Raw genomic sequence first — 22,415 nt, forward strand, 5'->3', positions numbered from 1 at the left:
GGTCTTTTACTCTGCTCCGAATCGACATCGGGATTTGGGAATCAGGCTGAGCCAAGGTGGGATTTGAATTCCTTATTCCCTCTCTTTCCAGGTGCTTCCCTCTTCTTTCTCTCTCCAGATGTTTCCCCCTTCTCTGTCTGTCCAGGTGCTTCCTTCTTCCCTCTCTCTCTCTCCAGGAGTTCCAGGTGCTTCCCTTTCCCCCTCACCTGTGCCTGCAGCTCCCAGGACTCCATCCAGGCAGCCAAGGAGCGTTTCCTTCTCCCTGCCCTACTTTTCCACGGTGGATTCCTGGTTTCTTTCCCCAGGGATTTATCTGTCTGCTCCAGCATTCCTTGTCTCCTTACCTTTGTCCTCACCTGCAGATGCTTCTCCTGCCAGGCTCTCTGGGTGTGGAGCAGGGAAGAGGGGAGTGGGACACTCTGGAGCGCTGGGCCATCCCCTCCCATCCCAGATGATGTCCATTGGATTTGGGAGAGCCTTGAGGGACCATCATTTGCTGAGGGCTGTTGTGGGGTCTCTCCAGAGTTGTGGGGTCCCCTCACCTGCTGTGCTTGCCCACAGGAAGCCAAGGATGCCCTGGAAGCCAAGGAAAGGTACATGGAGGAGATGGCGGACACGGCCGACGCCATCGAGATGGCCACGCTGGACAAGGAGATGGCCGAGGAGCGGGCGGAGTCCCTGCAGCAGGAGGTGGATTCCCTCAAGGAAAAGGTGGAATACCTCACCATGGACCTGGAGATCCTCAAGCACGAGATCGAGGAGAAAGGTGGGAAGGGAGAGGGGCTTTGGGCTTGGAGAATGGGGAAGGGGGTGGGGTTAGGTGGGATATTGGGAAGGAATTCTTCTGTGTGAGGGTCCTGAGGGCCTGCAATGAATTCTTCAGAGAAGCTGTGGCTGCTCCATCCCTGGAAGTGTCCAGAGACAGGTTGGATGGGGCTTGGAGCACCCTGGATAGTGGGAGGTGTCCCTGCCCATGTCAGGAGGTGGGAATGGGTGGGATTTAAGGTCCCTCCCATCCAAACTAGTCTGGGATTCTGGAATTATGATTCTTCCCTTCCTCCACAGGCTCTGATGGAGCAGCATCCAGCTACCAGGTCAAACAGCTGGAGGAGCAGAACGCCAGGCTCAAGGAGGCTCTTGTCAGGTGGGAGCCCACCTGTGCTTCCCCAAATTCCTTCCCAGGCCTTTTGTGATCCCAGTCTTTCTCTGGAGCAGCCTATGTTGTTCTGCTGATGGCTCTGGGATATTTTCTGAGCTCTTAAAGCATCCACAGGGAAGGGAGAGTTCCTTGTCACAGGGGATCGGTGGGGATGGGGACAGTGACACTCCAGACCATTCCCATGCCTCATTCCCTATGGATGTGGTGCTCAGTATCCCAGCACTGTTCTCCCAGACTCTGCCCAGCCCAGGGATTTACCTTTCCCTGGATGATCCCACCTTCCAGGGCTTGGGGGCTTGAGGGCTTTTTATTTGCGAATCCACAGCCAAGAAGTTCAGGTGGGACCCATCCCTTGGTGTAAATGAGCTGAATTTTGGGAACGTTACTCATGTCCCCACCAGGGAGGGGCAGATGGGGATGGATGAGCTCCGTTATCCTGGCTGGAGTGGACAGGGGCTCTTGGGAGGGACCTGGTGCTCCTGGGCTGGCCCTGACGGGACCTGTGGCTGTCCCAGGATGAGGGACTTGTCCGCCTCAGAGAAGCAGGAGCACGTGAAGCTCCAGAAGCAGATGGAGAAGAAGAACACGGAGCTGGAGTCGCTGCGGCAGCAGCGGGAGAAGCTGCAGGAGGAGGTGAAGCAGGCGGAGAAGACGGTGGATGAGCTCAAGGAGCAGGTGAGGGACAGGTGGGATGGGATATTTGGGACTGTTCGTGGATATTTGGGGCAGTTTGGGGACATTTGGGGCATTGAGACTCCTGGAGAGCCACGTGCAGTGATCCCACTGCAGAAACCAACACTCCTGGTCCCATATTCCCTAATTCCAAACCCTGTTCCAGCAGCAGGGCTGTGCTGGGCTCTGCATGGAGGTGGAGTGTGTCCTGGAAGGGATGGATTGGGATGTGTGTCCTGGTGCAGGGATGGATTGGGATGTGTGTCCTGGTTATGGATGGATTGGGATGTGTGTCCTGGCAGGAATAGATTGGGATGTGTGTCCTGGTTATGGATGGATTGGGATGTGTGTCCTGGCAGGGATGGATTGGGCTGTGTGTCCTGGTTATGGATGGATTGGGATGTGTGTCCTGGTTATGGATGGATTGGGATGTGTGTCCTGGAGCAGGGATGGATTGGGATGTGTGTCCTGGAGCATGGATGGATTGGGATGTGTGTCCTTGCACACAGATGAATTGGGATGTGTGTCCTGGCAGGGATGGATTGGGATGTGTGTCCTGGCACACAGATGGATTGGGATGTGTGTTCTGGAGCATGGATAGATTAGGATGTGTGTCCTGGTGCAGGGATGGATTGGGATGTGTGTCCTGGAGCATGGATGGATTGGGATGTGTGTCCTTGCACAGGGATGGATTGGGATGTGTGTCCTGGAGCAGGGATGGATTGGGCTGTGTGTCCTGGAGCAGGGATGGATTGGGATGTGTGTCCTGGTTATGGATAGATTGGGATGTGTGTCCTAGAGCATGGATGGATTGGGATGTGTGTCCTGGAGCAGGGATGGGTTAGGCTGTGTGTCCTTGCACACAGATGGACTGGGATGTGTGTCCTGGAGCATGGATAGATTAGGATGTGTGTCCTGGCAGGTGGACGCAGCGCTGGGCGCTGAGGAGATGGTGGAGACTCTGACAGAGAGAAACCTGGATCTGGAGGAGAAGGTCCGGGAGCTGCGGGAGACCGTCGGGGACCTGGTAAGGCAGAATTCCCTGGGACAACAGCTGCTCCAGGGGAGCTGCAATGACGGAGCCAGAGGGATTTGGGGAAGCTCTCCAGAGCGCCGGGACGCGTCTGGGCCACACCACGTGACTTTGTCCCCCCGGTGCCACCTGCCTGCAGGAAGCCATGAACGAGATGAACGACGAGCTGCAGGAGAACGCCCGGGAGACGGAGCTGGAGCTGCGGGAGCAGCTGGACATGGCCACGGCGCGCGTGCGCGAGGCCGAGAAGCGCGTGGAGGCCGCGCAGGAGACCGTGGCCGACTACCAGCAGACCATCAAAAAGTACCGCGAGCTCACGGCTCACCTGCAGGTGCGACCCCTTGGGACACCTCGAGCTCCTCCTGGAGCTCACCTGGTGGCCAGGAGAGACGGAGGGAGCATCCCCTGGGAATGTCCTGGGCACAGCAGGACACAGCTTGGGGCTGAGGTGTTCCTCGTGGAGCTTCCATAGGGATCCCCCCCAGTGCCTTCTCCTACAGGGATAGGCTGGGAGAGCTGGGAACATCCATGAAGGCTTCAAGGAGACCCCAGAGCCCCTTTCAGTGCCTTAAAGGGGCTCCAGGAGAGCTGGAGAGGGACTTGGGACAAGGGTTGGAGGGAGAGGACACAATGGCTTCCCACTGGAAAAGTGGAGATTTAGATGGGATATTGCGAAAAAATTCTTCCCTGTAGGGGCTATTCCTGCCCTGGGCTGGGAGGGAAGGGAGCTGGGGAATGAGCCTGTGGATATTCCTGGACTGGAACACGCTTGGTGCCTCTCCCTCCCCTCTGCCTTCACTGGGTGCTGCACAAGGAGCCCCCCAAGGAGGAGGTGCTGGGAGGTTTGAGGAGGAGCTTGCTGGGGCTGTGGGGTCCCTGATCTCCACGTCCCTGTGTCCCATCTCCCTGTGGCCAGGACGTGAACCGGGAGCTGATGAGCCAGCAGGAAGCGTCTGCGGAGAAGCAGCAGCAGCCGCCCCCTGAGATGTTCGACTTCAAGATCAAATTTGCAGAGACGAAAGCCCACGCCAAGGTAGGGCCAGCAGGAGCCCTGGATGGGCTTATCCATGCCCTGGGACAGGCTCCAGGGTATTCCCAGAGTTGTGGCTGTGCCTGGATCCCTGGAAGTGTCCAAAGCCAAGTTGGACAGGGCTTGGAGTAACCTGGGCTAGTGGGAGGTGTCCCTGCCCATGGCAAGGGGTGGAATGAGATGGGCTTTAAGGACCTTCCAACCCAAACCATTCCAGGATTTTGGAGCCCTTCTGCTCTGGAGTCAGGCTGGGAGAGCTGGGAATGTTCACCTAGAGAAGGGAAAATTCCAGGGAATCCTCAGAGTCCCTGAAGGGGCTCCAGGACAGCTGGAGAGGGACTGAGGACAAGGCCTGCAGGGACGGGACACAGGGAATGGCTTCCACTGGGAAAGGGGAGATTTAGATGGGATATTGGGGAAAAATTCTTCCCTGTGAGGGTGGTGAGGCCCTGGAAGGGATTTCCCAGAGAAACTCTGGCTACCCCACCCCTGGAAGTGCCCAAGGCCAGGCTGGAGCACCCTGGGCTAGTGGAAGGTGTCCCTGCCCACGGCAGGGGGTGACACTGGGTGGGCTGGGAGATCCCAGACAGGCCTTGAGGCATTCTCCGAGGAACAGGATTCCATGGCTGGTCCCCCTGAGCTGGGCTGTGCCGGGGAGGCTCCGGAGCAGCCGGGTGACTCGGTGTCCCTCAGGCCATCGAGATGGAGCTGCGGCAGATGGAAGTGCAGCAGGCCAATCGCCACGTGTCCCTCCTCACCTCCTTCATGCCCGACAGCTTCCTGCGGCACGGCGGCGACCACGACTGCGTCCTGGTGCTCCTGCTCATCCCACGCCTCATCTGCAAGGTGGGACAGGCTGGGGAGAACCCCCAGGCTGGGAAACAGCACCTCTGTCCCCAGGGGGATTGGGGATTTTGAGTGTTCACTGTTGGAGAACTTCCCAAAGTTCTTGAGTGACTGGAGTTGCCATCCCTGCAGGGGTTCAGGTGGGATGGTGGGAAAATTTCTTCTGCAAACTGCTCAGGACAGGGGTGGAGTCCCCATCCCTGGGGGGATTTAACAGCTCTGTGGATGTGGCACTTGGGGACGTGGTCAGTGGTGCTGCTGGGGGAGCCGTTGGACTCGATGGAGACTTTTCCATCCTTAAGCAATTCCATGATTCCACGATTATAAAATTGTCGCTATTGGACACGAAATGAGTACACAGAAGCTTGGTAAGTTCAAAAGAGAAAAAGACCCAGTTTTATTTGAACATCTGGTATTTATAGAATTCCAAAGGTGACCGTGGATTGGAGGATGGAATTACTGCTTCTCCAACCACACTGGTCCAAAGATCAATCATGTTTCTCTACCTACAGAGAAATATGTAAATTATTCTATTTCTACATGAAATTGTGTGGGAACTCTGACTCTCCAATGTGTAAACATTATCAGAAGGCTAAAGAAATTTTATGAGAACTTTAAAACTTTCAAAAGAACTATAAAAGAAAACTTAACACTTTTAAAAATCAGGGCAACATAAAATGGTCTGGGAGAAGGGAAGGGGAAGAAGCAGCCAGGGGTGGTGACTTAGCAGTGAGAGGCTCAGTGGTGGTCACTTTGCAAGGACAGGTCACTTTTTGGGGGTGCAGGGGCTGTTATCCATGGCTCAGCAGGACACAGCAGGGTGATTTATTAAAGAAATATGGATATTGATCTAGTACCAATATCCAACTGTGATGGACAAAAACTCTCTAACAGTTTAAAGTTAGAACGTGTATGTTCATTGCGGCGCCGGGCAGCGTGCAGGACAGCTCCCAAATACACACTGCACCTTTCCAATGATTACAGAATCCTTTTGTCCACACCAGAATTGAACACCCAAAATACAAATACATATTCATCATTTAGTACATCCCATTCCTCGCTCCGTATGCTAATCATTCCAAAAGCTATTACGCATGCAGAGTTTGTTCCTTGAAATGGGCCGGTGGTCCCTTTCATGGGGAGGGGTCCCAAAATGAGGAAGTAAATGAAGTCTTCCTCATTCTGACCTTTCTACCTTTTCAATGCAAATATGACAAATGAACTCTTGGTAGAACTCCCATTCCCTGTCTTCAATTGGTTTCAGAACAGAGGAGGCCCACAATTGTCTCATGTTCCTAAAAGCTGTTTGTCAGTTTCTATATTCTTCATTACAAACCCAGCTAACTAAACATTGTGTTGACAAGCAGTCAATTATTAATTAACTACTAACTCTTAACTTCATCAAGGCCTACTCATTTATTTTAATTAACTCCAGTAAGACTTATCTCTAACTAAAATCTTACCTCCTCTAAAAATCTCTAAATCCCTTGATGTTTCAAGGGAAGCATGGGATGCCCTGAAGGATTTCCCTGTCTCCCCCAGGCCGAGCTGATCAGCAAGCAGGCGCAGGAGCGGTTCGAGCTGAGCGAGAGCTGCGCGGAGCGGGCGGGGCTGCGCGGAGCCCCCGGCGAGCAGCTCAGCTTCGCCGCCGGCCTCGTCTATTCCCTGAGCCTGCTCCAGGCCACGCTCCACAAATACGAGCAGTGAGTACCCGCCCCGCCCCTTCCCTGCCTCTGCGGCCGGACTTCCAGGGATTTGGGGAGCCGGGCTGGGAAAGGGTGGTGGGGTGGCTTTTATTGCCTTGCCCTGGGGTCATTTCTCTGTGTGACCTTCCTTGTGTGTCTTTCCCAAGGGAAAGACATGGCAAGGGATTTTGGGAGCTGGGTTAAGGGTTAAAAAAAAAAAACAAACAAAAAAAAAACGCAGTGGGATCCCTTTCTCCATGACCTCTCTGTGTCCCTCAGGAGATCACATGGGATTTTGGGAGCTGGGCTAAAAGAAAGCTCTGGGATCACTTTCTCCGTGACCTCTCAGTGTCCCTCTCAAAGGGTGGCATGGGAAGGGATTTTGGGAGCCAGGCTAGGAAAAATCAGCAGAATTCCCTTATTCCCTTGTGAGGATCCCCTTCTCCATGACCTCTTTGTGTCCCTTGCAAAGGGTGACATGGGAAGGGATTTCGGGAGCCAGACTAAAAAAAATCAGCAGAATTCCCTTATTCCCTTGTGAGGATCCCCTTCTCTATGACCTCTTTGTGTCCCTTGCAAAGGGTGATATAGAAGGGATTTTGGGAGCCAGGCTAGAAAAAAGCAGTGGGATCCCTTTATTCCTTTATGAGGATCCCCTTCTCCATGACCTCACAAAGGGTGACATGGGAAGGGATTTTGGGAGCCAGGCTAGAAAAAAGCAGTGGGATCCCTTTATTCCCTTATGAGGATCTCCTTCTCTGTGACCTCTCTGTGTCCTTCCCATGAGATGACACATGAAGGAATTTTGGGAGCCAGGCTACAAAGAAGCAGCAGGATCCCCTTATTCCCCTGTGAGGGGTCACATCTCCATGAACCCCTGGTGTCCCCCTGGGGAGGACCCCCAGCACCAGCCAGGTCACGGCTGTGTCCCTGTCCCCAGGCCAGCAGTGCCTCAGGGCTCTGATTTCCCATGTCCTGCCTGGAGATGCCCCCAACCCCTTGTCCCTGTCCCCTCAGGGCCCTGAACCGCTGCAGTGTGGAGGTGTACAAGAAGGTGGGGACCCTGTACCCCGAGATGAGCGTCCACGAGCGCTCCCTGGACTTCCTGATCGAGCTGCTCCACAAGGACCAGCTGGACGAGACCGTCAACGTGGAGCCGCTCACCAAAGCCATCAAGTACTACCAGGTGGGGCAGGGGGTGGTGACACTGGTGTCACCTGGTGGACATGGATTGGAGGGGATTTAGCTCCTTTTGGCAGCCCTTTCCTTTGGGTGTTGTCACTCAGCTGACTGTGGCTGTGTCCCCTGCTCTGTGTCCCCGGGGGATGTGGTTCTGCCACCCCACATTCCTTCCTTCCACGCTGTGGAATTAAGCACCACCAGCTCTTTTGGGGTACTGTTGTTGCTTCCATTTTAAAAATGGCCCAAACCCTTAAAATTTGGGGTTTTTTTTGAGTGTTCCCACATTGGATTTTTTCCATGTGGATGCTGATCCTGGCATTCCCACAGCACCTGTACAGCATCCACCTGGCCGACCAGGCTGAGGACTGCACCCTGCAGCTGGCCGACCACATCAAGGTGAGTGGGGACAACACTTCCCTGATCCCTCTTTTCCACCTTTGTGTCCCTCAGGATCCCTGTGGGAGGGGAGATGTCCCTGCTGCCACTCCCCAGTACAGCCACTCTTCCCCAGTGGTGGCACTGGGGTCAGGGAATGGGGACATGGGGACGAGAAGAGCAGGAATGGGAATGTGGAGACCCTCATGTCCCAGCGTGGGGGTTGTATCCCAGATTTCCCAAGGGAAGAACCAGCATCCTGCACCCCCTGGATAAAACCAAAACAGACCAAAAATAGCCTGACTGCCTCAGCCCCTTTCCCTGCTCCTGAAAATCCTGGGGTGGTGGCAGGGTCATCCTGGAATTCCTGGGACTGAAGTCCCAGTGTGCCCTGGGACCCCTCCTGTCCCTGTCCCTGTCCCTGTCCCTGTCCCTGTCCCTGTGCTGAGGGTCCCTGTGCCTGTGCCCACAGTTCACCCAGAGTGCCTTGGACTGCATGGGGGTGGAGGTGTGTCGGCTGCGGGCCTTCCTCCAGGTAGGATCTTCCTCCAGGTAGGATCTTCCTCCAGGTAGCACCTGCCAGGATGGCTGGGCATGTGCCACCTTCTTGCTGTCCCCATGTCCCTCTGTCTGAGATCCCTTCTTGTCCCTCTGTCTGAGGTCCTTCCCTGTCTCTCATGTCCCTCTGAGGTCCCTCTCTGTCCCTGTGTCTGTCAGAGCTCTCTCTGCCTAAGGTCCCTCTGTGTCCCCTTGTCCCTCTGTGTCCCTCTGAGGTCCCTCTCTGTCCCTGTGTCTGTCAGAGCTCTCTCTGCCTAAGGTCCCTCTGTGTCCCCTTGTCCCTCTTTGTCCCTCTGAGGTCCCTCTCTGTCCCTGTGTCTGTCAGAGCTCTCTCTGCCTAAGGTCCCTCTGTGTCCCCTTGTCCCTCTGTGTCCCTCTGAGGTCCCTCCATGTCCCTCTCTCTCCCTGTGACCTTCTGAGGTCCCTCTGTCTACAATCCTTTTGTGTCCCCATGTCCCTCTCAGGTTCTCTCTCTCTAAGGTCCCTCTGTGTCCCCATGTCCTTCTGTTCCCATGTCCCTCTAAGGTCCCTCTGTGTCCCCATGTCCCTCTAAGGTCCCTCTGTGTCCCCATGTCCTTCTGTTCCCATGTCCCTCTAAGGTCCCTCTGTGTCCCCATGTCCCTCTAAGGTCCCTCTGTGTCCCCATGTCCTTCTGTTCCCATGTCCCTCTAAGGTCCCTCTCTCTCTCTGTGTCCCTCTAAGGTCCCTCTCCCTCTCTGTGTCACTCTGAGGTCCCTCTCTCTAAGGTCCCTCTGTGTCCCCATGTCCCTCTGTTCCCATGTCCCTGTGAGATCTAAGTCTCTCTGTCCCCGTGCCCCTGTGTGTGTCCCCGTGTCACTCTGAGGTCCCCATGTCCCAGCGTCCCTCTGAGGTCCCTCTGTGTCCCCAGGCCGGGCAGGAGGCGGCCGACCTGGCCATCCTGCTCAAGGACCTGGAGACATCCTGCAGCGACATCCGCCAGTTCTGCAAGAAGATCCGGCGCCGCATGCCGGGCACGGACGCGCCGGGAATTCCGGCGGCCCTGGGCTTCGGAGCGCAGGTGAGGGGACAGGGACAAACTGGGAGCTGTGGGATGCACTGGGCCGGCAGCAAACGCCCTGGGGAAGCTGGGCAGCAGCTCAGGGCAGAGGGAAGGGGTGTGAGCTGAGCTGGGATCATGGAATCAGGGATTGGTTTAGGTTGGAAAATCCCTTGGAGATCCCTGAGTCCAACCACGTCCCCAGCACTGCCAAAGCCATCAATGACCTTGTCCCCAAGTGCCACATCCACATGGATGTTAAATCCCCCCAGGGTTGGGGACTTCCCCCTGTCCTGGGCAGCTGTGCCAGGGTGGGACAGCCCTTCCCAGGAGGAATTTTCCCAATATCCAACCTGGCACGGCCTGAGGCCGTTCCCTCTCATCCTGTCCCTGTTCCCTGGGATAAGATCCCAAATCCATCCCCCCCCAGCTGTCCCCTCCTGTCAGGAGTTGTGCAGAGCCACAAGGTCCTCCCGATCCCCCTTTTCTCCAGGCTGAGCCCCTTTCCAGCTCCCTCAGCTGCTCCTGGTGCTCCTTCCCTGGACACGATGGATGTGACATCCGGATTTTGCGTTCCCATCTGGGATGGAGACCTGGATCCACACCCAGAACCCGTTTCCCTCCATCTTCCCGTTATTTGCCCCAGTCCCAGCGATGATTCCAGCAGCCCACGTGTCCGTGCCATCCCCACTCATCCCTCTCTGCCCTGCCAGGTGTCGGACACGCTGCTGGAGTGCCGGAAGCACCTGACGTGGGTGGTGGCCGTGCTGCAGGAGGTGGCGGCGGCCGGGGCGCAGCTGATCGCGCCGCTGGCCGAGAACGAGGGGCTGCCGGCCCCGCGCCTCGAGGAGCTGGCCTTCAAAGTCAGCGAGCAGGTGGGCGTCCCTCACCATTCCCAGGTGGAAAATCCCACCATTCCCAGGTGGAAAATCCCACCATTCCCAGGTGGGACATCCTTCCCACTATTCCCAGGTGGGGCATCCTTCACCATTCCCAGGCGGAACACCCATCCCACCAGTCCCAGGTGGAAAATCCTTCCCACCAGTCCCAGGTGGGACATCCTTCACCGTTCCCAGGTGGGGCGTCCTTCACCATTCCCAGGTGGAAAGTCCTTCCCACCAGTCCCAGGTGGGACATCCTTCACCATTCCCAGGTGGGGCGTCCTTCACCATTCCCAGGTGGAAAATCTTTCACCATTCCCAGGTGGGACATCCTTCTCACCATTCCCAGGTGGAACACCCATCCCACCAGTCCCAGGTGGGACATCCTTCCCACCATTCCCAGGAAGAATATCCTTCCCACCAGTCCCAGGTGGAACACCCTTCCCACCATTCCCAGGTGGAACATCCTTCACTATTCCCAGGTGGAAAATCCTTCCCACCATTCCCAGGTGGGACATCCTTCCCACTATTCCCAGGTGGGACATCCTTCTCACCATTCCCAGGAAGAATATCCTTCCCACCATTCCCAGGAAGAATATCCTTCCCACCATTCCCAGGTGGGACACCCTTCACCATTCCCAGGTGGGACACCCTTCCCACCATTCCCAGGTGGGACACCCTTCACCATTCCCAGGTGGAACGTGGCCAGGGAATGCCACACATGCTCAGTGCCTTGCCCTGTGCTGTCCCTCTGGTCTCTCTCAGGGGATGTGCTGGGGTGTTTCAGGTGTGGTGAGGTATCCCAGCCGTATTCCCACATTCCACAGGGTGGAATGATCGTGGGGAATTCTTGTAGAGAGAGGAAAGGTTTCCCCTGAGCCTCCTTTTCTCCAGGCTGAGCCCCCTCAGCTCTCCATAGCCTTTTCCATCTCCCTGCACTCAATGGATGCAGTGTCTGTGGATTTTGTGCTGATTTTGGTGCAATTATGGAGAAGGGACAAGGGGTGAATTTTTTGTAAATCATCCACTTCTGTTTGGTGTTACTTGGATTTTTGTGTGTCCAGTTTTTTGCATTTTGTTGGTTGGATTTGTTGATGGAAGTGAAGGTTTTGCGTTGGATGTGGATTTTAAGGATGATTCTTAAACACCAAAGGGACATCAAACATCAGAGGAACACTTTAAACAGCAGTGGGACATTTTAAACGTCAGTGGGGCGTTTTAAACATCAGAGGAACATCCTTAAACATCAGAGGAACATCTTAAACATCAAAGGAACATCTTAAACATCAGAGGGACACCCTTAAATATCAGAGGGACATCCTAAAATATCAGAGAGACACCCTTAAATATCAGAGGGACATCCTTAACCATCAGAGGGAAACACCAGCTGTGGGATGCGGCTCAGGGGCTGTGAGCCCAGCCCAGGGCCACCACCCAGGTCCTCCCTTTCCTTCCCAGATTTACGGCTCCCAGGGCATCAATCCCTACGAGTGCCTGCGCCAGTCCTGCAGCATCCTCATGGCCACCATGAACAAGATGGCCACGGCCATGCAGGAGGGCGAGTACGACGCCGACCGCCCGCAGAACAAGGTGGGCTGGGCTCTGTTCTGTCACCACCCACAGTCACCAGGAGGCTGTGGGTGACCAGCACAGGGAGTTGGGCAGCTGTGGTGTCTGGGATTCTTCCTAAAATCCCGATTGTCCCGCCGGTCCAGCCCACGCCGCCGGCGGAGCTCCGGGCGGCCGCGCTCCGGGCCGAGATCACGGATGCAGAGGGGCTGGGGCTGAAGCTGGAGGACAGGGAGACGGTCATCAAGGAGCTGAAGAAGTCCCTCAAGATCAAGGTGAGGTGTTCCTCACTGATCCCTGCCTTCCTGGCTCCTCCTCACCCATCCCTGCCTGTCCCTCACCCATCCCTGCCTTCCTGGCTGCTGTGGGATTCACCTCCACACTCCTGGTGACTTCCTGCCTATGGAGATGCTGATCCCAAGCCCCATCCAGATCTCCTGGGGATGTTTTTCCCATGAGCAGGGAGGTGCTGCCATCCAGATCTTGCCCCCACCATATTCTGGGGTGCACAGGGTGGGAGCTGGGAGTTGTTCCAGGTTCCAGCCATGGGTGCTGGTGATTCGGGGGCTCTGGGGAGCTGTTCTGGGTTCCAGCTGTGGGTGCTGGTGATTTTGGGGGGCTCTGGGGAGCTGATCTGGATTCCAGCTGTGGGTGCTGGTGATCTGGGGGCTCTGGGGAGCTGATCTGGGTTCCAGCTGTGGGTGCTGGTGATCTGGGGGGTCTGGGGAGCTGTTCTGGGTTCCAGCCGTGGGTGCTGGTGATTTGGGGGCTCTGGGGAGCTGTTCTGGGTTCCAGCTGTGGGTGCTGGTGATTTGGGGGCTCTGGGGAGCTGATCTGGGTTCCAGCTGTGGGTGCTGGTGATCTGGGGGCTCCCCCAGGTCTCTGATTCCCTCGCTGCTGCTCCAGGGCGAGGAGCTCAGCGAGGCCAACGTGCGGCTCAGCCTGCTGGAGAAGAAGCTGGACAGCGCTTCCAAGGACGCGGATGACCGCGTGGAAAAGATCCAGACCAAGCTGGATGAGACCCAGACGCTGCTCAAAAAGAAGGAGAAGTGAGTTTGGAATAGGGGTGTGGAGCTTGTCCAGAGGAAGCCACAGAGCTGCTCCAAGAGCTGGATTCCCTCTACTTGGAGCTAGGCTGGGAGAGCTGGGAATGTTCACTTGGAGAAGGGAAGGCTCCAGGGCCTTAAAGGGGCTCCAGGAGAGTTGGAGAGGGACCGGGGACAAGGGATGGAGGGACAGGATAAGGGGTCCTGGACAAACAGCATCCCTGGCCTCACACATCCCTCTGTGTGCTCTTCCCAGGGAGTTTGAGGAGACCATGGACGCTCTCCAGGCTGACATTGACCAGCTGGAGTCGGAGAAGGTGGAGCTGAAGCAGCGCCTGAACAACCAGTCCAAGAGGACGATCGAGGGGCTGCGGGGGACCCCGCCCTCGGGCGTGGCCTCCATCGTGTCCGGCATCGCCGGAGGTGAGAGGCACGGCTGCCGTGGGGCTGGGGTGTCCTCCTGGCACAGGAGCTCCAGGGGTGATGTGTGACCAGGAATTTGGGAATGGTGCTCCTCCCACAGCAGCTCCTGGCTCTCGTGGAGCCGCAGCCTCTCCCACAGTCCCAGTGCTGGATGCCAGGAATGTTGCTGGTGTATTCTCATTCCCAAAGGAGCAGGAGCAGCCTGGGAGCTCTGTGCCAAGCCCCTGGCTCTGGGGGAGCATTGCAGGGGCCCTGCTTGGGTCACTCCCAGCTGCTGGGAATGGGGTCAGGCCCAGATGTGGCCGTGGGAGCCCAGAGCTGCTCCAGCCACAGCTCCTCTCCCGCCCAATCCGGGGCTTTAATCCTGATTTTTCTTGTCTCTCCTGGCCCCTCTCCCTGTGCTGCAGAGGAACAGCAGCGAGGTAGGGACACACCCTGCATGCAGCCCCAGGGCATGGGGGGAGGTGAGATCCCAGGACACCCAAACCCTGGGACACGGCTCCATTTGGGAGCCAGGGGAGGATCCGGGTCCTGCTCGGATGCTGCCGGCCCTGGTGGCTCCAGGGGGGGTTGGGAAGGGAGGGATGAGCATGGAATTGTGATGGATGTGCAGAGGGGTGACCCCCAGCTGGAGAGCCTTGGGAAGGAGCACTGGGAGCTGGTGGGACTTCTCCAGGGAGGTGCCACGTGCTGGTGACAGCGCGCCGTGCCACCGTCACGGGTGGCAGCGCTGATGGCGGTGCCCCTCCGCAGGTGTTGGTGCCGGGCAGGTGCCGGGAGGCGGCTCCGGACCCGTCCAGGTGAAGGATTCACCCCTCCTGCTGCAGCAGATCGACGCCCTGCAGCTCTCCCTGAAACACCTCAAGAACGAGAACAACCTGCTCAAGGTCGGGGGGGAATGGCATGGGATTGGGATCCCTGTGGGATGGGATCCCCGTGGGATGGGATCCCTGTGGGATGGGATCCCTTTGGGATGGGATTCCCGGAGAACGTATCCCTGTGGGATGGGATGGGATTCCCGTGGGATGGGATCCCTTTGGGATGGGATTCCCGTGGGATTTGATCCCTGTGGGATGGGATCCCTTTGGGATGGGATTCCCGTGGGGTGTGATCCCTGTAGGATGGGATTCCTGTGAAACGTGATCCCTGTCGGATGGGATCCCCATGGGATGGGATGTGGTTGGGATGTGATCCCTGCAGGATGGGATCCCTGCAGGATGGGATCCCCGTGGGATATGGGATGAGCTGGAGAACGGGCTCTCATCTGGAGTGCTCCAGGGGAAGGGGCTGAGAGCAGGGTCAGCACTGGGAGCTGGGAATGCTGGTGGCACTGGGGGTGCTGCTGATGCCCCCGCCAGCCCTGGTCCCCTCTGTGCAGATGCCACTGCCACAACCAGATTGATTGATTGATTGATTAATGAACACCCCATGGGGCACAGCAGCAGATAATCCAATTAACCAACTATTCTAATGGATATTAATTCATGGAGGGGATGGAGCAGCTCATTAACAGCTCCCAAATCCAACCAGCCCCACGTGCAAGCCCCACGGGTGTCCCTGCTCCCACCCCTGCTGTCCTTAGCAGCGTTTCACCCCCTGCCTTTCTGCTCTCACCCATTTCCCACCCGGCCTCTCCCGGCGTTTTCCCCATTCCCTGCATCCCTCACTGGGCTTTCCCGTGGATCCCAGGGCGCCCAGATGAAGATGGAGCTGGCCAGCCTGGCCCCGCTGCAGGTGCCGCGGGTGGCCGTGGCCCGGGACCGGCCGGCCGAGGGGCTGCCCACGCAGAGCCTCTACCGCAAGACCACGCAGCTGCTGGAGACCCTCTACCAGCTCAGCGCCAACGCCAAGGTGGTGGACATGAGGCAGAGCAAATCCAGTAGGTCCTACAAAGATCTTCCTTGGGATTTTGTGTCGTCCCTCTCTGCCCACGGAGGGACTGGCAGCGCCCGGAGCACACGGCTGCGGGGTGGGATCTGCTCTGCTGGCAGGTTTGGGGTGTTTGGGTTGAGGGGGACAGCTCTGTGTCCCCCACAGTGCCCGTCCCTGTCCCCCTCAGGGCCATCGGTGTGTTTGGGGACGTGGCTTGGTGTCCTGGGGCTCAGCTGCTCCAGGGCGGCTCAGCCTCTCCCTGCTGGGGAGCTCCCCAAACCCCTGAAACACCCCTGGTACTAATTCAAGGGGGTCAAACCCCCCAAAAACCACCTGGTGCCAGCCTGAGGAGATCAAATCCCCCAAAACCTACCTGGTATCAACCTGAGGAGATCAAATCCCCCAAAACCCACCCAGTGCCAGCCTGAGGAGATCAAATCCCCCAAAACCTACCTGGTACCAGCCTGAGGAGATCAAATCCCCCAAAACCCACCCAGTGCCAGCCTGAGGAGATCAAATCCCCCAAAACACACCTGGTGCCAGCCTGAGGAGGTAAAAATCCCCCAAAACCCACCCGGTGCCAGCGTGAGGGGGTCACAGCTGCTCAGCTGTGTCCATGCCCCCCACGCCCATCCCTCCCTTCCCGTGTCCGCAGCAAGGAGCTCGTCGGCGCGGCTGCTGGAGCAGACGGCCCGGCTCTGCGCCCTCAAGAACTCCATCGACGCCCTGAAGGTGAGGAAGGGTCTTCTCCAACATGGGGGACCTGGTGGCACCCCCAGCCCAGCCCTCCAGCCTCCAGGCTGGGGCTGGTGGCACCTGGTGGCAGCGAGGGGACAAGGTGCTGCCCATTCCCATTCCCGTTCTCCTCCCAAAACAGTTGGGTTTGACCCCTCTGATTCCTGCCCAGGGTGGGCAAGGGCTCCATGGGGTGGGTGAGGGGCTCTGGGGGGGTGACAAGGGTCCCCACGGGGTGGGTTTTGGGGTGACCTTGCTGTGCCCCCCAGGACGACACGCTGCGGGAGATGGTTCAGCAGCAGCCGGGCGCCGGCGTCTCCACCACCTTCGGCACCTTCCCGTCCTCTTCCTTCCTGAAGGTGAGAGCCCCATCCCGAGGGACCCCCCAGCTCCGAGGGCCCCAGTCCTGAGGGACCCCAATCCCAAAGGAGTCTCTCAGTCTTGAGGGAACCCTGATTCCAAAAAAAAACCATTCCTGAGGGCCCCCAATTCCGAGGGACCCCAGTCCCAAGGAACCCCCTATCCTGAGGGACCCCAATCTCCAGGGATCCCCTGTACCTGAGGGACCCCAGTCTCAAGAAACTCCCCTTCCTGAGGGGCCCCAGTCCATCCCAAGGGACCCCTGTTCCTGACCCCAAATTTCGCGGGACCCCCTGTTCTGACAAACTCCAATCCCGAGGGATCCCAAGGGATGGGGCCAGCGAGGACCCCCTGCTCCACCCCAGCACCCCGTGACCCACAGCAGCCACCAGGTCCCTTGGGGACACTCTGAGCGTGGCGCTGTCCCCGCAGGCCAAGCAGGAGCAGGCGCAGGGCCCGGCGCTGTGCGGGCGGGTGACGATCCCGTGCGCGCCGGGGCACGGCCAGGCCCACCGGGTGCTGCTCACCCCCGACCTGCTCCAGCACCTCCGCCAGCACTTCGTCGCCTGAGCCGCCCCCGAGGGACCCCCACCCCGCTGTCCCCTCCCTCGGGACTCTCCGTTTCCTCCCCACGCCGGCCCCGCTCGCGGGTGGGAGCCGGAGCCGCTTCCCCCGGGGGGGGATCCGGGCCCCCCGCGCTGCTCTCGGACACTACAGACCCCCCCCGGGACCCCCGCGGGGCCGGGGCTGCGGCCCCCCCGCGCTCCTGGCATCCAATAAAACTTCCCTGGACGCGCTTCCTGCGCCTGGAACCGGGCACCGGGCGGGGACACTGCGGGGGACACGGGAGGGGACACCGGAGGGGACACGGGGGAGCATGAAGGGGACTGGGAGGGCACTGGGGGGAGTCACGGAAGGGATCCAAGAGGGGCACTGGGAGTCCCGGGAGGGGACTGAGGACTCGGGGGGGGTCACAGAGAGCGCCGGGATGGAACCACGGGGACATTTGGGGACCCTGGGATGGCACCGGGAGACATTTGGGTGTCCCGGATGGGACCAGGGGGACACTTGGAGGGCACTGAGGGTGCCAGGAGGGCACCGGGAGAGCTGTGGGCGCCCCGGGAGGGGTCCCGGGCCCATCGGGGGTCCCGGGGTGGCACCGCGGGGACATTGGGGGGGGGGGGGGGGGGGGGGCGGGTCCCGCCACGTGCGGCCGCGCGCGCGCCAAACAGCGCGGGAAGGGGCGGGGCCGGGGCGCGCGCGCGCGGCTCCCATTGGCCGGCGCGCAGGAAAAGGCGGGAGGGAACGCCCCCTCCTGTCTCTGATTGGCAGGCGCCGCCGAGGGGGCGGGGTCAGTCCCTCCTCTGCTTGATTGGCCGCGGGGCGGGCCCATCGAAGGCGGCCCGCGGTGATTGGCGGAGGGCGCGGCGCAGTGGGCGCTGATTGGTGGAGGAGGAAGGAGGCGGGGTTCCGGCGGGGACACGGCGTCAGTTCCGGACGGCGGCGGCGGCGGCAGGACGATGGTGAGTGAGGGACGGGCCCGCGCCGCATCCTACGCCATCGGGAGCGGGGAGGGACTCAGGACCTCCCACCGACCGCATCGGGCCGGGCCGGGACCGGAGGGAGGCTGGGGGAGCCGCATCGAGCCTGGCCGGGCGCTCCGGTGGGGCGGCGGGCGCGGGGATGGGCGGGAGCGCGGCCCCGGTGCCGCCCCCGGTGAGCGGAGCCTCCGGTGCCGCAGGTGCTGCTGCACGTGCTGTTCGAACATGCGGCCGGGTACGCGCTGTTCGCCGTGCGAGAGGTGGAGGAGATCGGCCTGCTGCTGCCGCAGGTACGGCCCCGCGGCGGGGAGGAGCGGGAGCGGAGCGCGGGGGGAGGCTGGGAGCGGCGTGGGGAAGGACGAGAACGGGGATCGGGGACAGGAGGGGACACGCCGGGACTGGGGACGGGCGGAGGTGGGAGAACCGGCGGGGGAGGCCTGGGGGCGGCGGGGGGTGGGGGTCGCAGTGCCGGGGCCGCTCCCCGTGCCCGGGTGTGACCGGAGCCCCCGCCCCGCTTGGCCCGCAGGTGGAGGAGAGCGTCCTCACGCTGGGCAAGTTCCACAACGTGGTGAAGCTCGTGGCGTTCTCGCCGTTCCGCTCGGCGCAGAGCGCGCTGGAGAACATGAACGCCGTGTCCGAGGGTGAGCGCGGGGCCGGGGGAACCGGGACCGCCCCTCCCGCGGGGACCCCCGGGCCGCCCTGAGCCCTCCGTGTCCCGCAGGAGTGCTGCACGAGGACCTGCGGCTGCTGCTGGACACGGCGCTGCCCCCCAAGAGGAAGAAGGTGGTGCTGGGGGTGGGCGATGCCAAGATGGGCGCGGCCGTGCTGGAGGAGTTGGGGGTGCAGTGCCAGACCGGGGGCGTCGTGGCCGAGCTCATGCGCGGTGAGTGGGGACAGAGGGGACAGGGGACATCTCGGTGGGCTCCGGGTTTAGTCGGGATTCAGCTGGGGGGGTGAGGAGTGGGTTGGACCCGGCGCCGCGGCTGTGAGGTGTCCCTGGGGCTGCGCGCGGTGGCAGCTCAGTGTCGCTGTGCTGGCGCCGTTGTCCCCCCGTGGTGACCCCGTGTCCCCGCAGGGATCCGGCTGCACTTCCCGGCGCTGGTCCGAGGCCTCACGGCGCAGTCGGCGGCCAAGGCCCAGCTGGGGCTCGGCCACAGCTACTCCCGGGCCAAGGTGAAGTTCAACGTGCACCGGGTGGACAACATGATCATCCAGTCCATCAGCCTGCTGGACCAGCTGGACAAGGACATCAACACCTTCTCCATGCGTGTCCGGTCGGTGGGGACAGGTTGTGGGGGGTTTGAAGGGTTTGGGGGTTCCCCCTCTCTCCCCATGCTTACCACAGGCAGCTGCCACTGCTCCGGCCGCCTGTACAGACCGGGGAGGGACAGCAGCTCCCCAGGGGCCACTGGCCGGGCCACAGGGCCACGGCGTGGGCTGAGGGGGACATTTGGGGACAGGGTGGGGTGGCCTGGGGACACACAGAGCTGGGGCGGGGTCCGGGCAGCCCCAGTGACCGTGTGCTGTCCCTGCAGGGAGTGGTACGGGTACCACTTCCCCGAGCTGATCAAGATCGTCCCCGAGAACTCCATGTACTGCCGGGTGGCCAAATTCATCGGGAACCGCCGGGAGCTGAGCGAGGAGAGCCTGGAAGGGCTGGAGGAGATCGTCATGGACAGCGCCAAGGCCCAGGCCATCCTGGAGGCCTCCCGCTCCTCCATGGGTGAGGAGGGCTCTGAGGGGCTCGAGGGGGGCCTGGCCACGTGGTCAGTGCTGCCACTCACCCCGTGCCACCCCCAGGGATGGACATCTCCCCCCTGGACCTCATCAACATCGAGAGCTTCTCCCGCCGCGTCATCTCGCTGTCCGACTACCGCAAGGGGCTGCAGGAGTACCTGCGCTCCAAGATGAGCCAGGTGGCCCCCAGCCTGTCGGCCCTCATCGGGGAGGTGGTGAGTGTCCCCAGAGCGTCCCCTGTCACCTGCCCAGCCGCGGAGATGATGTCAGAGTGAATCTGTCAATCCACTGAGTCGTACTGCTGACGCTTCCACTGCTGATCCCCGGCCTGCGGGGACTCTCTGTGCCCTTGGGGGCTTCAGGGCCACCTGTAACCCCCACCCGGTGCTGTCCCCCAGGTGGGCGCCCGCCTCATCTCACACGCTGGCAGCCTGACCAACCTGGCCAAGTACCCGGCGTCGACGGTGCAGATCCTGGGTGCCGAGAAGGCCCTGTTCAGGTACCGCCGGCGCGGTCGCGGTGATGGCGGCCGCGGGCCGCGGCTGTGACTCGCCGGGGCTGAGCAGCCGGGCCCAGTCTGAGCGACCCCCGGAGCACGGCGGGGCGGGGAGGGGCCGTCCGTGGGTGGGGGCGGCATTCGGGGGTCCTGACCCCACCCTGGGCACTCGCAGGGCGCTGAAGACGCGGGGGAACACCCCCAAGTACGGCCTCATCTTCCACTCCACCTTCATCGGGCGCGCGGCCGCCAAGAACAAGGGGCGGATCTCGCGCTACCTGGCCAACAAGTGCACCATCGCCTCGCGCATCGACTGCTTCTCAGGTGGGCTTGGGGGGGTCTCGGGGGGGTTTCGGGGGCACAGACACGGTGGGCGCTGTCGCTCGGTGCCCAGCTGGGCACGGGGAGGGCGCTCGGGGGATTCAGGGCCGCTCTGCCGTGATGGGAACATTTTTCGTCAACAGCATCTCACCGCGGTGAATGGTGACTCCTGTGGGCTGAGCAGAGCGCGGGGGCACTCGGGGGGGTTTGGGGGTGCAGGGTGAGTGCTGAGCCCCCCCCCGGCCCCTCCCCGCAGAGGTCCCCACCAGTGTCTTTGGGGACAAGCTGCGGGAGCAGGTGGAGGAGCGCTTGGCCTTCTACGAGACCGGAGAGCCGCCCCGCAAGAACCTGGAGGTGATGAAGGAGGCCGTGGTGGAGGTGAGGAGGAAGAGGAGGGGATGTTGAGGGATGAAGAAGCAGGGTGAGGGTGACAAATGCAGGCAGTGGGAGAGATGGAGGAGGAGGTGAGGTCTTGGGGGAGATGAAGATGGTGGTGGTGGTGGTGAGGTGCTGAGATGAAAATGATGGAAGTGTTGGGGTGAGGAAGATGATGGAGGTGAGGTCCTGGGCGAGATGAAGATGGCAGTAGTGAGGTACCAGGGGCTGGAGATTGTGACTGGGAGGTGCTGGGGTGATGGAAGATGGTGGTGGAGGTGATGAAGATGATGGTGAGGTGCTGGGGTGATGATGGTGAGATCCTGTGGTGATGAAGGTGATGGTGAAGTGCTGGGGGGATGAAGGTGAAGGTCAGGGCCCGTGTCGGAGGTGATGTCACTCTGCCATCCTGACCTGCTGTGGAGGCCAAAGACTGATTTAATGAGTCTGATCCGACCAGGGCCAGGTGTGGGGACAAACTCTGGGACCCTGCCCTGGCTCACGTGCCCCCTGTGTGTCCCCAGGCCAACGAGGTGGTGGCTGAGGTGAAGAGGAGGCAGGAGAAGAAGGAGAAGAAGAGGAAGAAGAGGGAGAAGCGGCGGCTGGAGGCCCTGGCAGCGGCCGCCGAGGAGCCGGAGGAGAACTCGGTGATGGAGACAGAGGTGAGGGGGATGGGGTGAGCCCCTTTTGGGGGGTCCTGGATGCTCCTGCTGCCAGGGGGGGTGTGAGGGGGTCTCTGTGCCCCAGGAGGGCAGGGAGGATGGGGCCAGAGCTGATGTGGGGCTCCCCACAGGAGAACGACGTGGGGGCCAAGAAGAAGAAGAAAAAGAAGAAGCAGCAGCAGCCAGAGGAGTCGGAAGCAGAGCCAGAGCCTGAGGAGAACGGGGTGGAGGAGGAGGAGGAGGAGGAGGAGCCGTTGCCCAAGAAGAAAAGGAAAGTCGTGGTAGAGCCTGAGGAGGAAGAGGAGGAGGAAAAGAAGAAGAAAAAGAAGAAGAAGAAGAAGGCAGCGGCTCAGGACTCTGAGGAGGATTAGGGAGCAGAGAGCAGTACGAGGACTGACAGACTGATGGACAGGCAGGAGCCACTCACCCGATGCCGTGGCGTCCCCAGCTGTGGCACAGTGGCCACCTGGAACGTGTCACAGCCCCTCGTGGCCTGGCTGAGTCCCTCTGGCCACCAGCGGCCCCTGGACTGTGCCTTACACAGTGGAACTTCCAACCCCACGTCCGTTCCCTGGGGCCTGGGCTGTGTGGGGCTGTCCCCAGGCCATGTCCCCTTCCTTGGGGACCTGGGGCTGTCCCCAGGCCGTGCCCCCTTCCTTGGGGACCTGGGGCTGTCCCCAGGCCGTGTCCCCTTCCTTGGGGACCTGGGGCTGTCCCCAGGCTGTGTCCCCCCTGCCTGTGCAGTGCAGGGGCCGGGCCCCGCTCGCGGTACCCAAACCCCAATAAAGGGCTGAGGTCGTTGCTGGTCCCTCCTGTCCTGCTCCGGGGCAGGGGGTGCC

General features: G+C 60.4%; 2 protein-coding genes and 2 non-coding genes across 10 annotated transcripts in view; all 4 read left to right on the forward strand.

Moving 5' to 3' along the window:
- Positions 1 to 17,241, forward strand: part of DCTN1 (dynactin subunit 1) — a 56,957-nt gene extending 39,716 nt beyond the window's left edge. For 5 of the 7 annotated variants that reach the window (XM_053941445.1, XM_053941447.1, XM_053941448.1 and 2 more), the window contains 23 exons: positions 562 to 766; positions 1,066 to 1,144; positions 1,675 to 1,834; positions 2,754 to 2,858; positions 3,004 to 3,195; positions 3,781 to 3,897; positions 4,588 to 4,740; positions 6,283 to 6,443; positions 7,443 to 7,611; positions 7,935 to 8,003; positions 8,455 to 8,517; positions 9,430 to 9,579; positions 10,272 to 10,433; positions 11,898 to 12,029; positions 12,155 to 12,283; positions 12,915 to 13,057; positions 13,311 to 13,477; positions 13,885 to 13,899; positions 14,231 to 14,364; positions 15,167 to 15,356; positions 16,005 to 16,081; positions 16,354 to 16,443; positions 16,877 to 17,241. In XM_053941445.1, coding sequence (XP_053797420.1) covers positions 562 to 766; positions 1,066 to 1,144; positions 1,675 to 1,834; positions 2,754 to 2,858; positions 3,004 to 3,195; positions 3,781 to 3,897; positions 4,588 to 4,740; positions 6,283 to 6,443; positions 7,443 to 7,611; positions 7,935 to 8,003; positions 8,455 to 8,517; positions 9,430 to 9,579; positions 10,272 to 10,433; positions 11,898 to 12,029; positions 12,155 to 12,283; positions 12,915 to 13,057; positions 13,311 to 13,477; positions 13,885 to 13,899; positions 14,231 to 14,364; positions 15,167 to 15,356; positions 16,005 to 16,081; positions 16,354 to 16,443; positions 16,877 to 17,014 — 3,000 coding nt within the window. In that variant the 3' untranslated portion in view covers positions 17,015 to 17,241. The remainder of the gene's footprint in view (positions 1 to 561; positions 767 to 1,065; positions 1,145 to 1,674; positions 1,835 to 2,753; positions 2,859 to 3,003; positions 3,196 to 3,780; positions 3,898 to 4,587; positions 4,741 to 6,282; positions 6,444 to 7,442; positions 7,612 to 7,934; positions 8,004 to 8,454; positions 8,518 to 9,429; positions 9,580 to 10,271; positions 10,434 to 11,897; positions 12,030 to 12,154; positions 12,284 to 12,914; positions 13,058 to 13,310; positions 13,478 to 13,884; positions 13,900 to 14,230; positions 14,365 to 15,166; positions 15,357 to 16,004; positions 16,082 to 16,353; positions 16,444 to 16,876) is intronic. The other 2 variants (XM_053941446.1, XM_053941450.1) reach the window with 1 other exon arrangement.
- Positions 17,242 to 17,924: 683 nt separating this feature from the next.
- Positions 17,925 to 22,377, forward strand: NOP56 (NOP56 ribonucleoprotein). Its single transcript, XM_053941855.1, has 12 exons — positions 17,925 to 17,967; positions 18,186 to 18,275; positions 18,512 to 18,626; positions 18,707 to 18,868; positions 19,061 to 19,259; positions 19,521 to 19,708; positions 19,786 to 19,937; positions 20,121 to 20,221; positions 20,394 to 20,542; positions 20,796 to 20,917; positions 21,439 to 21,576; positions 21,708 to 22,377. Exons 1-12 carry the CDS (start codon positions 17,965 to 17,967, stop codon positions 21,945 to 21,947), a joined length of 1,659 nt encoding a protein of 552 aa, XP_053797830.1. The 5' UTR covers positions 17,925 to 17,964; the 3' UTR covers positions 21,948 to 22,377.
- On the forward strand, positions 20,652 to 20,723 carry LOC128787681 (small nucleolar RNA SNORD56). The gene has a single exon (XR_008430793.1). It is a non-coding gene; the product is annotated as a small nucleolar RNA SNORD56 (small nucleolar RNA).
- LOC128787680 (small nucleolar RNA SNORD57) lies at positions 21,300 to 21,368 on the forward strand. The gene has a single exon (XR_008430792.1). It is a non-coding gene; the product is annotated as a small nucleolar RNA SNORD57 (small nucleolar RNA).
- Positions 22,378 to 22,415: the final 38 nt, after the last annotated feature.

Source organism: Vidua chalybeata, chromosome 4 (genome assembly GCF_026979565.1).
Source record: "Vidua chalybeata isolate OUT-0048 chromosome 4, bVidCha1 merged haplotype, whole genome shotgun sequence".
NCBI classification, from domain to species: domain Eukaryota; kingdom Metazoa; phylum Chordata; class Aves; order Passeriformes; family Viduidae; genus Vidua; species Vidua chalybeata.